Source organism: Pygoscelis adeliae, unplaced genomic scaffold (genome assembly GCF_000699105.1).
Source record: "Pygoscelis adeliae isolate BGI_AS28 unplaced genomic scaffold, ASM69910v1 Scaffold175, whole genome shotgun sequence".
Taxonomy (NCBI): domain Eukaryota; kingdom Metazoa; phylum Chordata; class Aves; order Sphenisciformes; family Spheniscidae; genus Pygoscelis; species Pygoscelis adeliae.
The window spans coordinates 5,539,659-5,555,578 of NW_008824941.1; the positions used below are offsets into that span (position 1 = coordinate 5,539,659).

At 40.6% G+C, this 15,920-nt stretch overlaps 2 protein-coding genes across 2 annotated transcripts in view; one reads left to right on the plus strand and one right to left on the minus strand.

The window, feature by feature from the left end:
- Window positions 1-217: 217 nt before the first annotated feature.
- Window positions 218-5,498, plus strand: LOC103918258 (isopentenyl-diphosphate Delta-isomerase 1). Its single transcript, XM_009325548.1, has 4 exons — window positions 218-379; window positions 1,373-1,465; window positions 2,820-2,950; window positions 4,102-5,498. The coding sequence occupies exons 1-4, from the start codon at window positions 220-222 to the stop codon at window positions 4,417-4,419; spliced, it is 702 nt and encodes a 233-aa protein (XP_009323823.1). The 5' UTR covers window positions 218-219; the 3' UTR covers window positions 4,420-5,498.
- A 2,090-nt stretch (window positions 5,499-7,588) lies between these two features.
- GTPBP4 (GTP binding protein 4) overlaps window positions 7,589-15,920 on the minus strand; it is a gene marked incomplete at its 5' end in the record, with an annotated part of 11,610 nt that continues 3,278 nt past the window's right edge. Inside the window, 11 exon segments of the mRNA XM_009325549.1 lie at window positions 7,589-7,774; window positions 8,280-8,414; window positions 9,562-9,627; window positions 10,541-10,738; window positions 11,647-11,747; window positions 12,325-12,376; window positions 12,485-12,562; window positions 12,818-12,928; window positions 14,532-14,621; window positions 15,362-15,427; window positions 15,512-15,703. Coding sequence (XP_009323824.1) covers window positions 7,622-7,774; window positions 8,280-8,414; window positions 9,562-9,627; window positions 10,541-10,738; window positions 11,647-11,747; window positions 12,325-12,376; window positions 12,485-12,562; window positions 12,818-12,928; window positions 14,532-14,621; window positions 15,362-15,427; window positions 15,512-15,703 — 1,242 coding nt within the window.

The window sequence follows — 15,920 nt, forward strand, 5'->3', positions numbered from 1 at the left end:
AATCTTTTAAGCATCCACACGTCACGTTGCAGCATTTGGTATTGTGGGTAGGAAGTTTCAGAAATCCAAAAGCATGTAAAGCCCCCAAAACATAATTGGTGCACAATTTACACCGTGTCAGAAAACCTAGCCATCTGATTATTTCTCACGCTCTGCTCAGAACCTTATAGATGTTGGTAGTACTGAATGTCTCCTCTTTTCATTGTTTTTTTCAGTAGAATGTGTGCTGCCATCACGATGCCTGAAGCGAACACAGATCACCTGGATGAGCAGCAGGTGCAGCTGTTGGCAGAGATGTGCATCCTTATTGATGAAAATGATAATAAGATTGGAGCGGATACCAAGAAAAACTGTCACTTGAATGAAAATATTGATAAAGGTACAGGTTGCATACCTTCTAATTGAACCATTAAGTTGACTGAATATTCTCAGAAGTATAGTCATGATTAAATTAAAGCCTTGATCAAGCCAGAGCAAGTACTTCCCCCCACCCCCCTCCTCCCCCAGCTTACAGTATCTAATTTTAAAAATACTGCAATATGGGGGAACGCACGGTTGGAGGCAGTAGCAAAGGAGAGAAATATGTGATTGCGGACCTAAGCTGTATGTCTTGAGAAATACTTTTGAATCGCATTTTGATGATAAAATAGTATTATTTTCCTATTATAGATACCTGATTCTGTGCAGCTTTTTCTAAAGAATGCCACTTGCTTCTTTGATGAGTTCTTCCCAAGGAGAGAGACTTTGATTTTTAAGTAGTTCACCCGGAGTTCTACTTCAAATACTGCTAATAGGGTTTTTTTTATTGTTGTCATTCTAATTGATTGTGGGTTTTCTTTGAGGTTGGTCAGATTTGTGAATCTCTCGCAGTAGTGTGTGACCTCCTTTTCCATACTCAGAGGAAGCATCTTCCTGGAGAGAGAGGAATAACAAAAGTTGCAGAAGACAGCAATTGTACTGTTTTTGAGGAATTTTGTACTTTTGCAATTCCTGAAGCTTCTTGAAATTCCATGCAGTTCTTTTAGGAATTTTTGAGTCATCTCTTTTTGATAGTAAATTTATGATGCTGAGCCCTCTGTAGAAGCTTGCCCAAATGTGCATCTTCAGAATGGTGAACGGACTGAGTTTAGTAGAACTCTTCAGTTGCATTGTTGTTCTTAGCACTTTTCTAAATTCATAATGTTTTGCGTAAGCTGACATAGAAACCTAAATAATTAATAACTCTGAGTTTTTTAATCAAATCCTTGGGTTTTAACATACATGAATTTTAAATTAGATTACCCAAAAATGAGGCCATTCTAAGCCATTAAACTTTCTTCATATGTTTTTTTCTTCTCTGTTAAATACTTCTCTGTGTTTTTTTTATTTTTAGGTTTACTGCACCGAGCTTTCAGTGTTTTCTTATTTAATACAGAAAATAAACTGTTGCTGCAGCAGAGGTCAAATGCAAAAATTACATTTCCAGGTTAGTACTGAAATACATTGTATTTATCAAGATGTTTTATTTAAATCAATATTTAAAAAAATGTGCCCGTCTAATCTTGCAGTGTAATTCATTCTGAGATACTTCTAAATACTTTTGAGAGTTCAAGATGCACTTATCTCATGGAGGAAGTAAGATAATAGGAACGCTAGCTTATTGTTATACACAGTCTTGGGAAATGATTGTTCCCTGACATGTTTGATCCTGTTTATGCAAGTGCAGCGTGTGGTGTTTACCTCCTCTGCTGCAAGACATATTTAGTGGAGTTGAAGAAATTGCTCCGGTAGCTGTGGAGAGTCTTCGATTCCACTGGTAAAGACACGTAGCTGACGTATAGCAGAGCCCTGCTGCTTGGGAAGCAGTTGCGTTGTGCTTCCGTGAGATCTGTGGACCTTTATCTGTGCATGTTCTAACAAACGCTTTTTTAACTATAGAAGCAGCGAGGCACTGTGGCCAAAGTATGTAGTGCATCATTTTTGAAGACTCCTGAACTATTACTATCGAATGCAAACGGAGAGGCATAAAAATAAGAGGTGGAATGAAAGAAAAATAGCTTACATGAGACATGCTGGACGAAGCATAAAGCTGTCTGTTTCGAATTTCGGATGGAAAACAAATTCAAGTGTTTCTAACTCTGTTCAACTCAAGGAAGAAAGACCTTTTTTTCTTCCAAGGGAATCTTTACTTCAGAGGCTTTTTTTTTTCCTTGACTACTAACTAATCAAAATGCTCGATTGTAGTTTGTAGGTAATCGGACTCTATTTTAGATGCTTTTGAGCTAGACTCTTACAGATAAAAGACTGGCCAATCACAGTTATTCTACATAACTCATAAGTAATCTGTAATATACTTGAAGCAGAGTATAGAGGAGCTGTCCTTTAAACACAAACCTTAGCTGCTTATTTACTTCTACCAATTGTCAGCTGGTCTCGAAGCTCTGGGAATATTTTCAATATTCTGTTGCATATATACTTCCCAAAGTAATTTTAATTAGCGTTTGCAGGACAATGAATGTCTTTATAAACTGGCTGTCTCAGTAGGTGGTATCTTGGGTATGAGAATGCATGTGTTCGTGTGTATCAAACACTAACCTGCAAAGTAGCACTTGGTAGAGGCAAATCCTGGTGCGAAATACGAAAAGAAAAATAAGAGGTGAAAATATCCTCCTTCCTCTCTGACCCTTCTCTACAAAAGAGAAACAAAGCTGTGACACATTGAATACCTGTCCTACATCTCTGGGCTTTTTGGTTTGGGGTTTTTTATTTGTTTGGTTTTGGGGGGTTTTTTTGCAATGCTTTGTACGTGTGAAAAATGTACTGATACAAACTTCTTGCAGATTGTTTTACCAACACTTGTTGTAGTCATCCTCTGAGCCATCCACTAGAACTGGAAGAAAATGCTGCCATGGGTGTTCGGAGAGCAGCACAGAGACGACTGAAAGCAGAGTTAGGAATTCCCATGGAGCAGGTAAAGGGAGGAAGGAGAAACAGGAATTCTTGCTGATGCTTGCCGATTTACAGACTAACTGCATCTGGCAGACAGGGTCAGCCTGAAACCTAAAAATGAATTTAACTTTGGAGATGTACAGAACCTAGTGAATTTGAGACTTCTTCATCTATATTCCAGAGTCTCAAAAGCTGATATCGCTAAGCAGTATTTTAGAGTATTCCACTGCTTAAACTAAATGTGAGCCAAAGAGTAAATTGCACAGTAACGAAGGATCGCGCTGCTTCCGGTCTGACTGGGGGTGCCTACGTGTTTTCCAGCTGGGCAGGCTGTCCTCCTTGCCCAGGGGAGGGCAACATGCCGTCCCTCCTCCAGGCCGATGGCAGAGTGCTGCACACGTTCTGTATGACTGGTGCTCCTGGAGGGCATCGCTGTGAGCTGCTGCCAGCATCCACGTACAAGTCCCTCTGCGATCCCAAGCTTCCTATGGGAAGTAGGGCGGCCTGGGCACTCGGTGTTTCTTCCAGAGCAATCACACAGCCTGCTTCTGGTACCTTCCATTCTGGAGGCAGTTTGGGAGCGCACAGAGAGGAGGGTGAAGCTGGCTGAATTATGCTCATGGTCGAAATCTTTCCACGTTTTGTAACTAATCACATTTGTGTCGTGGGACACGGGAGAAGCAGCGTGCTACTGAGAAACACGATGGTTAGGTTGTCCCCAGAATTAATTACCTGGTCTGCAACTTGCACAGATCCCTGGTAGATCAGGGTTATACGTGGTCTGTCAGGACACAGTTCTGACCTTGGCTTTAAGTAGCCGTCAGCTCTTCTCCTTGGGAGGGAAGGGGCAGGTGCAAGTGTTTGCATTCATCAGCGCTTCGGTAAGTGTGTGTTAAGCTCTGGTAAACGTTACTTAAAACTTACTGTATAGAAGAAATCCACTCAAAATGTTATAGGGTGAGTCTGACTAGAGAAATGGTGTGCAACTCATGTCATCAAAGTCATCAAATAATTTTTTTCCATAGCAATTCTTTGTGAAGAAATACATTGCAGTTGTACACTTGGGGGAAAAATAATTTTTGAGGAAGAGGGTAATAGCTGCTAATTCCTCTGTAACACCTAGCAGTGCCAGTTCTGGTTTGGCACCGGTTCTGACAAGCATTTTGGTTGTAGGTAACGCCGGAAGAAATCGCCTACCTGACGCGAATTCACTACAAGGCCAAGTCTGACGGGATCTGGGGTGAACATGAGATAGACTATATCTTATTTGTGCAGAAGGACGTAACGCTGAGTCCCGACCCTAATGAGATCCAAAGCTACTGCTACGTGACACAGAAAGAACTGAAACAGCTCTTGGACAAAGCCTCCAAGAACGAAATCAAGATTACTCCGTGGTTTAAACTAATTGCAGAGACCTTTCTTTTTAAGTGGTGGGATAACTTACCTAACTTGAACAAATTTGTTGATCATGAAAAAATACACAGAATGTAAATAGCTGGGGTAAAAGATGCTGAAGGCTAGGAGTGATGTGCTGTCTCAGTAACACTATGGTAACTCGTGACTCTTGAGTGCAGAAAAGTGATCCACCTGGAGCATGTTTAACAAATAACTTTATACAGGCGTGGTTATAGCCGATGTTTTTTCTTCTCTCTTCACCTCCTCTTCCCCCCAGCCCTGTTCCTCTTGGGTGAGTTAAGCCTGATCTCATGTAAAACGGGTGAAACATAGGAAACCCCTGGGTCCATCTTCCTCCATTAATGAAAGATCCTCAGCCTGTGTGTGCCCAGTTTGCTCTTGCTTCCTTGCGTTAACTACACGGGCTGCAGGGGAGTCTGGGCGCCTGCTGTCCTGCTCATTGGGTAGGGCTGGCACGTTCCCAGCTGTACGTGACTATGCCTTCCAAAACAGCGATTACAAAGGAATTTGAGTTCTACATGGATGTTGAGAAGACTAGCTGCCTGAAGAAAAAAAACGATTGGTTCAACGTAGTCAGGCTGATTTTAATTGCAGAAAGCAAATCTCTTCAGCTACTGTACCCTATAATTAACCAAACACATAAAAGCTTAAGTGATCGGATTGTCTGTGTGGACTGACTTTCACTTTGAAGGGCTGCACTATGTGTCGTAGCTTTAGATAACAAATATTGGGGGGGTGGTTTGGTTTTTTTCCCCACCACCTTTTTCTGGTTAGTTGATGACCTAGTACTGGACATCTCCTAAAAAAAAAAAAAAAAAAAAAGAGGTTAATTATACCCAAGGTAAGCGGTGCCTGTCTAATATAGGAAGTAGCCTGTTGTTGGAGGAGGGATATGCATTAAATGACTCTCCTCCATCTTCCAGGAAACAAAGGCATCTTGATACAAGCTTTTTTTCCTGCAACATCTGCTGTAATAGTCATTCCTGAACAACTCAAACCCCTTGAACTCCAAAATTCAAGACTGACAATTTATGGGCTCACACCAGGTCTTAATTTCCGTTAATCAGAAATTGTACCATAGTGCAAGAGCTAATCCTTTTTGATCTTGCAGTCAATTGCTAGTAACAAAGAGGAAAATGGAAGGCTTTTTTTAGTCAGACTTTTTAGTAAGATTATCTTTAGTAAGATAATCAAGGGTATCACAGTTTGAATTAAAGTTTTTGGGGTTTGTGGGTTTTCCCCCCCAAAAAAAACCCCAGCTTAATTGTGGTTTCTTCTGTTAGCAGACTACTCAATCTAGATTTCTTAACTTCTCCCAGAGGTGTCTTGATGAAATAGGATGTTGGTCATGCCGCTTCTCCTTGCGCGTAAAACACTGTTGTAACTAGTCTCTGCCTGGTTTCAAGGTGAAACTGGATTTTTCCAGTGGTTAACGTGTTTCTCTTTCTCATCCCGATTGTGACTGCAGCACTGAAGCTCCTACATGCCAGCATCTCCAGCGGTTCACACCGAGAGGCTTTAGAGCCAAGTGGTTGCATGCTGACATGAATTGATGTATTGTCTTGGGGCAGGTGACAGTGAGTGAGGGAACAGTAACGCAGTGTAACAGCGCTCCTGAATTCAGTGTGATCAGCCACATTACCTACCTAATACATTACAGTACTTTTCAAATACTTAAAATACTTTTAAAATAAAATATTATCTTAAAGATAAGATTATGATTAAAACACCTAACCTGAAACCTTGGACTGTTGTTTTCTTTCCAGACTTTGAGCCACACGGAGAATGATCCCAGCAGTCACTACTATGCTATAAACACCACCATGCCTATTAAACGTCGCTGAAGCAGTGTGATGGGGGGTAGCAGGGCATGAATTGCTTTTAACAAAGTTCTTCTTTTCTAGTTCAGATGGCCAGCTTGGAGCAGGAGCTGACAAAGCCTACCCTGAAGTAGAAATAATGTGCATAAGGAAGCTGAAAGCAAAGCTTTGCAAAACAGTTCTTCAAAATCCCTTAAAAGTTTTGACATTAAAGTTTTTCTTGACATTGAACTCCTTTGCAGCATTATGGTGTGTTTTTAATACTGAACTTATTACACGAGGTAGATGAGGGAAACAATATAGATTTACACACAATGCTCCAATATGCTAAAGTTGACACCTGAACACTCTTCTTACCCCGTTGTATTTAAAAAGTTAAAAAAAATAAATTAAGGATTCTTCCTCCTTACCTTTTTTGTTTGTTTTTAACATGCATATTTCATTGGATTCCAGTTTAATCTTTAAAACTGCATTTTAAGTGTATTGCTCAGGCAACACATTTATAACGCGTAATTTTACTAACCTCTAGATAATTCCTACCTTGTTCTTGACCAGCCGGGGGCAAAAAGGGAATATTTCGCATTTGACAATGTATTTTGCCTTGGAACAGATACAGAACTTCTGTCTGTCAGCCTCTGAAGAGAAAATGTCTTCCTAAGCAGGGGACGACAGTAGCGTAACTGGCGTGAACTCCGGACAAAATTTCAGTCGGATCCTCATTGTCTACGTATCTGAAATACTAATATTAATCCGCAACATGAAAAGCTGCCAGCTGTAACCTTCCCCGCCCGTGCTGCTCGGGTTACCGCAGGTGCCCAGGTTATTAGAGAGGGCAGGTCAGTGCCAGAACCGCAGCTGCTCCTCCAGCTTCAGTCGCCGTTCAGCTTAGCAAGGCGGCGGTGTTTCTCCCACTCGTTCAACGCCGGTTAGTGCGCGCACGCGGACTTTGCGAAGTACTCGTCAGTCCCCCGTTACTTCCCCACCAATTCCAGCCTTGACCTGCAGCGTAAACTCGTCGCTTACTATACATCAAAGAACTAACTTGCACACAGAGAACCAAACCTTACTGATGCGGTACCTTATGAAGCTATGCATTTTTAATTCTGATGGTAGCTTCGTTAACAAATACTTCACTTTTCTAGATTTAACCTCATTTTAAGTCTAGTTTTACATAGAACTTGAAATGCTGCACTACTACGTGAAAGTCAGTAGTAAGAAAGTGGAATGAAGTGGTATTTTTTGTGTCTATTTAGAAGTGGTTTCTGCCACTGGTACCGACAGATTTCTCATGGTATTACTTGGAACTGCAAGATCGAGGTATCGGAACTTTCCCTCTCTGGGCTTCAAGTATCTTAACCATGTACTTTTTAAACACTCTAGATTACTAAAAAGGAAGACAGGACTCGAAATTAGTTTTAATAAACTTAGTTTTAATTAGTTTTAATTCAGAAGACTGCTTATCTTCTCTGTGTTTTACCAGATTTTCTCTTTCCAGCCAGCAGATGTTTTGGCTTCAAGTCAAATATGTGTCTGTCCGACTCTCCTTTCCTGCCCATGCGATTCATTTTCTTTTGAGCTTTCTTTGCCATAATCTTGACCTTCTTCACCATCTATTTAAAAACAAACAAACATGCAGAGTAACTTCCTCAGTAGCTCAGGTAACTAGCTTTACCTTTTAAAAAGCCACTCAGCTGGATGGTTTTAACGAGGACATTAACTAACACCCGACATAGGCCGCCATCTGACACTCTAGAGCAGTATCGCCGCAAGTGACGCTAACCCCCCTTAGCGCAACTCTTCTTTTCCAGTACACTAATAATATGATCGTGCTATCCCTGGAATCCCTAACTCACTAAAGGTGGAACGCCACAGTTTCTTCCTTCGTGCTTGCATTTAGAGACAAAAATTTAAAATGTACTTTCTCAGCCTGTCTGTAAGAATGAACTAGGCGTTTCTGAAGTAGAGAGAGTTCAAACCAACAGAAGACCAAGCTGCGAAGAGAAGGAAGATAAACTCTTGACAAACATAACCGGCCCAGGATGAAGTTTCCCATCAGCTGGTTTAAGTACCATCATGCTGTTTTCACTGCTATAAAGGTAAACAACTTTAACAAACCTTTTCATCACGAAGCCCAGAAACATCCCGCGGTGTGCGGGAGGAGCTGCGACTGCGTGCCACAGATTTAGGGGTTTCAGACTCATCACGTTTACGTTTCCTTGTAACGCTACGGGACCTTCTCACGTAATGCGCCTGAAATCCAAAACATCACTTTAATTATTAAAACCAGAAACAATCGGCTCAGACATGCTCCATTTCTAATTAGACTACCACAGAAAACCAGGAAGTGGGCTGCTGTGATACATGATTTTGGTTATTCCATAGTAACGTAAAGACCACGTCAGCTGTTGGTCACTGCCTTTCTGTCCTACAGCAATATTCAAATGTCGGTGAATATTAGCATATTCTTTTCACAATTATTAACTCCAGTTTTCTGTTTTTTTCTGAGTAGATTCCCAAGTAATGGATAAAAAGATCTCGACAATTAATGGATAGCAATATTGAAGCAATTTTGCAACAGCAAAAAAGCAGTGAGGAAACCGACCCCGATTAGTGTCCTGTTTGCGGGACAAAGCCCTGAGGAATTTCAGACATGAAGACTCACCATGTATGGTGAGGCCTCAGTATGAAATTCCTCCTCACTGAGATCGCTCCTAAATCAACACGGCACGTCAGCTCTGAGAAGCATAAATGCTCGCTTCGGATGTTGACGTTCCTTGTTTCCTAACTCCTTGTTTAGTGAATGAATTTGAGGTCTCAAGATCTAGATAGCCACAGTACTGCTGGATTTGCTGTACAAAATGGATTTTTTTTCATTTCTGATAAAATGAAATGTCTCCCGAAGGCAAATCTGTGTTTGTTTGAGGTACTTTAGCTGCCTTGCATCTAAAGATGCCAGCTGCCCTCAAAAACTTCAATTACAACTCACAGAATTAATGAGCTGTAAAAAGATAAGCCTGGTCTGTCTTTATTACTACTTTTGACACAGTAGCCTCTCATCCAATGAAGCAGACGTGAAAATTAAGAAGTATGTTTAGCCAAACCCCATTCTTGAATTCTATATAAATTCCAAGAGTTCTAACAGAAAGCAGTGCATATATATATTTGATTCTTTATGAATGTTAGTTTATTTTTTTCAGCCTACCCAACATGTTTTGATCACGTCATTCAAAAATTCCAGTACTGACTGCCTCATCTGGGTTTCCTACCTTCTCCTCAACAAATCCCACCTCTCTTGTGCCAACTGTAATACGCATTTCAAATGCGCTCAAAGAAACTCAGCATGTAATGAAATTGATCTCTTTTAGATAAACACTGCGTTTAATTAGCAAAAACTTACATCATCTTTATTAGTCATGTCGAGTCCAAGATCAGTCATTTCTTTTTCTAGCACCTTCCGCTGGACCTGTAAAAAGACAGTTAAGAAAACATGTTTCTTTCAAAACAGTATGGTTCTATCTTATTTTTTGTCTTAATATGCCACCTTAAGCCCATTATATTCGCTACATATTTATTCCTTTGGCACATCCCACGAGCAGATGATGAAAGTCGTAACCTCACATTTCATTTATTGCAACTTAATTCTCTTCACCCATAAATCCTTCTTCACAGGACTGCAATGTCCCAGCATTCCCTAAAGATCTTTCCAATAGTTTGCCTTTTTGGGGGGAAGGTGGCAAAGAGAGGTATTTCAGTCAGAAAGGTTTCCTTCTCTCCCAAAAGGCACACGCTTTGAGGAAGATAAGCAATGCCGGGTGCAAAATCAGCCAGATTCATTTTCCCAGAATGTCTAGTTATCAGTTTATTACTTTGCAATCGTCCTGGACTGGTCACAAGAGATTCTGACATTAGAAAGCGTGACACCTAGCTTCCAAAAACGAACACACAATCTTTTCCAGCACAGGGAGGGCCCCGTAACAAATTTTACATGACTGTGATTTTAAGTAATTATATAATTCTCCTCATTATTTGAATTTAAAACAAACAAATGAACAAAACCAATAATAATATAAGATGCAGCAACCCAGTTAAACGAGCTGAACTGTATTCTTCAAAACTTTTTCTGCAATATATATAGAATTTTACAAAAGACTAATTTGTGTGACACAAACCAAAAAGGGCTACTATCACGCATTTGGTTCGGCCTCCACAACTAAGTCGTGACCAGAACTCCCGGGAGCACAGAAGGAAGCAAGTAGCAACTGAGGGGGCCAAACATGGGAAAAAGCAATCAGTTCCACTACCCGATATCGTCATACGTTTTCATAAAGTTATTATACATCAGCAAGATTTTACTACAGAACGTGTTCTATACTTGCCTTTTTAGCTGTTCTAGGCATCCTCGGACCTCGAGTATCTTTTTCCTTCGACTGCAGGATTTTCAGTTTCTTCTTTTCTCTGATCTGTTTTGCCAACTGTCGGATTTCCATCATCTCTTCATCTTCACTTTCTGGCTCACTGTCATATTCTCCAGCAGCTTCTCTCAGCTCTTCCTCTTTCTCTAATTCTTCCAGTTTCTTAGATTTTGAAGAGATGAAATGAAAATCAAGATGCTCATCAAACCCTTGTCTTACAATCCTCAACATTACATTTTTGCATGGCCCGGGGCCATGACAGCATGCAGACCCTTCCTTCGAAGCAGGAACTACGTTACTCGATAATGACCCCTCCAGCCACACTTAATGCAGTTGGCGATACAGATTACTGTGGACCTACGGGGCGCACTACTGTGCAGACCTACTGGACCACATCGCATTATCGTTTGGCTCTATTTGTGTGACTGCCCCGAAGCTGCCCACTGCGTGAATGCAGATGTACCATACTGTGAACTGTGCGAGCTGTGCCATTTCTGGAAACACACTGAACAAACCCCCCTCTCTTTCTACATTTAGCATCAGCCTGGAACACCAGCAATTCGGATGAACCCAACTGCATAACCAGCAGGCTCCATAGTCTGCGCTCACTAGTTCTCCTTAACAACCAGCAAGAAATAAGAACAGTGCTTGTTATTAAATAAAAATGTTATAAATGGAGAATTCAGTCCACTTCCTTTAACATCATACTCCAGTAGACATAAATTTGATGGGTGAATTTCATATTATTAATAATACATAAAGTTTGATAGCTACATTCCTTCTGGCTGTAGTCAATGAAGAAATACTACTTCTCCTGCAAAGCTCATATTTTAAGATGGAAAAGATAAGGTCACCATCATTCTGACAAGGTAAAGCAATTTTCCATTCTTCTGAAATTCTGTCCTTGATCATTCAGAAAACAGTATCTCTTCCCATGGCAAGTGCAGACAATGTAAAAGAACTTGTTCTCATGACTTACTGTTTTTAATCTACAAATACAGTAATTTACACTAAACAAATAAAGGGATAAGGAGGCAAGAAAAGTGTAAAAAGAATAATGGAAAACTCACTCTCATTATATCCGGATCAATGTAGTCAAGTATATTATGACCTTCCCATATCTCTGGTATCTTATCGTATTTTTCAGATGAATTCATTAAGTCCCAGTATTCTTAAAAATATAACAAAAGTTAATAAAGAGACAAAACTAATTTCAAAGAATGTTCAGTGACAGAAAACAACACTCAGATCGCAATTAAAAAAGTCCTATCCCTAAGTGGCAAAAATTTGACAGCATCTCTGACATATTCACAAATACTTCTGATCCCCTTCCTACTGCCAAATATTGTTCAGTAACTTCAAGATCCGCTGCCAAGCCATAATAAGCAACAGATATCCAGCTGAAACAGAATACATGCAATCTCTCTCATATTGATACTTTCTTAACAAAGAGAGCATCAAGAATTAATGAGATAGCATAATATAAAATGGAAGGGAAAAAACACTTGAATCGTCGAGACCGGTCACTGTATGTCTGTGACTCTACAATGGGAAACAACTGAGTGACGTTACAAAACAAGGAACAGTCACTGAAGATCACCAGTTCTGGAACAGAAGTAAAGGACAGCATGCAATAAAATGCTGGCATTGGTACTTAGTTGAAAGGAGTCACATCTAGGTATTCTCCCTTAAGACTGAAATAGCCAAACTTTACTGCTTAATAATACTGATTCTTATATAATACTTACTCTGAAGATCCAAAACATAATCATCTCCCATTTCAAGTTCAAGATCTCTCTCCTGGAAAGACACACATGGCTTTATATACCATCTAATTTTAAATCTATGGGCTACTACAGCAAATTTAAAATCCATCTGCTGGTCTCGTAATTAAGAGATGCCACTTACCAATTTCCTCCTGGGTGTGTCTACTTCCATGCGTTTCTTACGTCCTACTGCTCCCTCAGGTATAAAAGGCAGCCGCTCCTGAAATTAACGCAACAATCCACCCCAATAAAAAAGGGAAAAGTTTGAATCAGCTATAAATCACCATTGCAGAGTAATGCATTTCTAAAGAATACAAAATCCCAAGCTGACTCTCCCACCAGCAAAGGCAGTTATAGATAAAAAATAAGCAAATTTCACCATATTTATATCTGTTCACATGTTAAGATGAGAGAATTCTTATCCTGCTTAAGAAGCACTGGGAAATACACTAAAAAGTGTAAACATATAACCTACCTTGTTATCTCTTTTGGTTGGCATGGCCAAGTGTAATCTATTCAATACTTCATTCACTTTATTTCCTTTCATTTTAGTATCAACACGATGGGCCAACAGTCTGTCACAGGCCTGAAAGTGCACGTGGCAACATTAGGTAAGGAATGAAGCCATACAACAAATGACACAGTAGGCTTTCAAACCCAAATATCTAGCTTCACATCTCATCTTCTGTCTAATCTCTTCTCTTTCTAGCTCTTAAGAAAGCATTGAGATATTTTATATAAAAAGTATCACAGGAAGATGCATACGATCCTTTTTTATTTTTTTAAAGTGAGCTGACAATAAGAGAAAGCAACAGGACTCAGAAAAAACTCACAAATTTTATTTTAAATTACGATTTGTATTAGACATAATTTTCCATTTGCACTCAAGTCCACTGAGGCTCAACAGGCTCTAAAGGATCACAAAGTTTACCTGAACTTCAGTAAAGCATTTAACACCATTTCCCACAGCATTCTCCTGGAGAAGCTGGCGGCTCACGGCTTAGACAGGTGTACTCTGCGCTGGGTCAAAAACTGGCTGGACGGCCGGGCCCAGAGAGTTGTGGTGAACGGAGTTAAATCCAGCTGGCGGCCGGTCACGAGTGGTGTTCCCCAGGGCTCAGTACTGGGGCCAGTTCTGTTTAGTATCTTTATCAATGATCTGGATTAGGGGATCGAGTGCACCCTCAGTAAGTTTGCAGAGGACACCAAGTTGGGCGGGAGTGTTGATCTGCTCGAGGGTAGGAAGGCTCTGCAAAGGGACCTGGACAGGCTGGATTGATGGGCCAAGGCCAACTGTATGAGATTCAACAAGGCCAAGTGCCGGGTCCTGCACTTCGGCCACAACAACCCCATGCAGCGCTACAGGCTTGGGGAAGAGTGGCTGGAAAGCTGCCTGGCGGAAAAGGACCTGGGGGTGCTGGTCGACAGCCAGCTGAACATGAGCCGGCAGTGTGCCCAGGCGGCCAAGAAGGCCAATGGCATCCTGGCCTGTATCAGAAATAGTGTGGCCAGCAGGAGTAGGGAAGTGATCGTGCCCCTGTACTCGGCACTGGTGAGGCTGCACCTTGAATACTGTGTTCAGTTTTGGGCCCCTCACTCCAAGAAAGTCATTGAGGTGCTGGAGCGTGTCCAGAGAAGGGCAACGAGTCTGGTGAGGGGTCTGGAGAACAAGTCTTATGAGGAGCGGCTGAGGGAACTGGGGTTGTTTAGCCTGGAGAAAAGGAGGCTGAGGGGAGACCTCATCACTCTCTACAACTACCTGCAAGGAGGCTGTAGCGAGGTGGGTGTCGGTCTCTTCTCCCAAGTAACAAGCAATAGGACGAGAGGAAATGGCCTCAAGTTGCGCCAGGGGAGGTTTAGATTGGATGTAAGGAAAAATTTCTTTACTGAGAGAGTGGTTAAACATTGGAACAGGCTGCCCAGGGAAGTGGTTGAGTCACCATCCCTGGAGGTATTTAAAAGACGTGTAGATGTGGCACTTAGGGACATGGTTTAGTGGTGGACTTGGCAGTGTTAGGTTTGCAGTTGGACTCGATGATCTTAAAGGTCTTTTCCAACCTAAATGATTCTATGATTCTATGCTTAACGTTTATCGCTATAATGAACAGTTTAACTGAGATTAAACACATACAAATGAGGCAGCATGTTAGCTGTTCATTTGGAATGAAATTGAAAGAAAAGAGACTTACCTCTGTTTTAACTTGGATTACACCTTCTTCTGTTAGAGTACTTGTCTCTATTACAGAAAATCCTTCTGCTTCAAAAGTTTCAAATATTTTCTAAAATAGAAACATTATCCCAAAGAATGACATTCTGCCCATTTCTTAATATATGATACATTAAGAACAGAAATTTTAATCCAGTATCAATACATGCAACTTGTTACTATTTTATTAGAATGTGTTTCTAAAAATATGACAGAAACTTTACAACTGCAGTTCTATTTAATCTGTCTCTTCTTTTATAAGCAAATAACTACTTTCTAAAAGGCACCTACAAATGACCCATATGGAAAAAAAGAAAAAGAGAGAGAAACACAAATTCTAGGTGTCCTTGAGGTGTCCTTGTAGATACAAAAGAACTAGCCCTGCATATACACAACGTGTTGCCCAGTGGGACCTTCTACTGCAACTGTTCAGCAGCACCTCTCAGTCTAGTGCTCATTGTCTCTGAACCCTTACTGAAATGGAAATTATTGAACAAGGCTATTCAGTCTTACTTCCAACTACAGTAGTAATTGAAAGTTCTCACAGTGTCAGAGATTTCTGAAACCACTAAGGACTTGCCTTCTGTTTGGCATTTATGATATTCAGGGAAGTATATACATTAGACAGTACTTAAAAAAGATATGGGTCAAGACCTGGAAAGCTACTTCCCATTACATTATTAAATAGTTAGATTAAGAAATGATCATGTAAAAGTTTTTGCCCAATATAAATTATATCCATCCACGACACTTGTGCATAATATTTTTGTAAATGTCGGAAGAAAGAGAGAGAGGTGGGAGAAGTAGTCTAACCTGACTCTCTTCAGGAAGCTCTGCAATCCTCTTCACATCACATTTGTTTGCAACAATTATAAGTGGCTAATGAAAAGAAAAAAGGAATCATAATTCAAGTTATCACGTTATAAAACCCTGGGGTTTATTAATTATGTACACCAAACCTACCTTGTTAGCAAACAAGGGCTTAATATTTCTGAAGAGCTCTACTTGCTCCTCCAGGCTATGACCACACTGCTCAGACACATCCATCACATAAAGCACAGCAGCACGAAGATGTGCAAGCGCAGTTATAGCCTGCATCTCGATGGTGTTCCTGTCCTCCAAAGGATGATCCAAAATACCAGGAGTATCTACTACCTAAAATTAACATAATTAAGTCAGGCCTTAGTATAGGATAATTGATACGCTATTTCAGGACGTGTACTTGATTTCTGGTCAATATTGTCTTTTTTAAGACAGCAATATTCTTTCCTTTCGTCATAAGTAAGACTAAACTCAGCCAAATTGAGAATGTGAAAATGGAGTAGTGGGAGAAGAATAAGGTTTCAGAATAACCAACACTCCAAGTATTGAA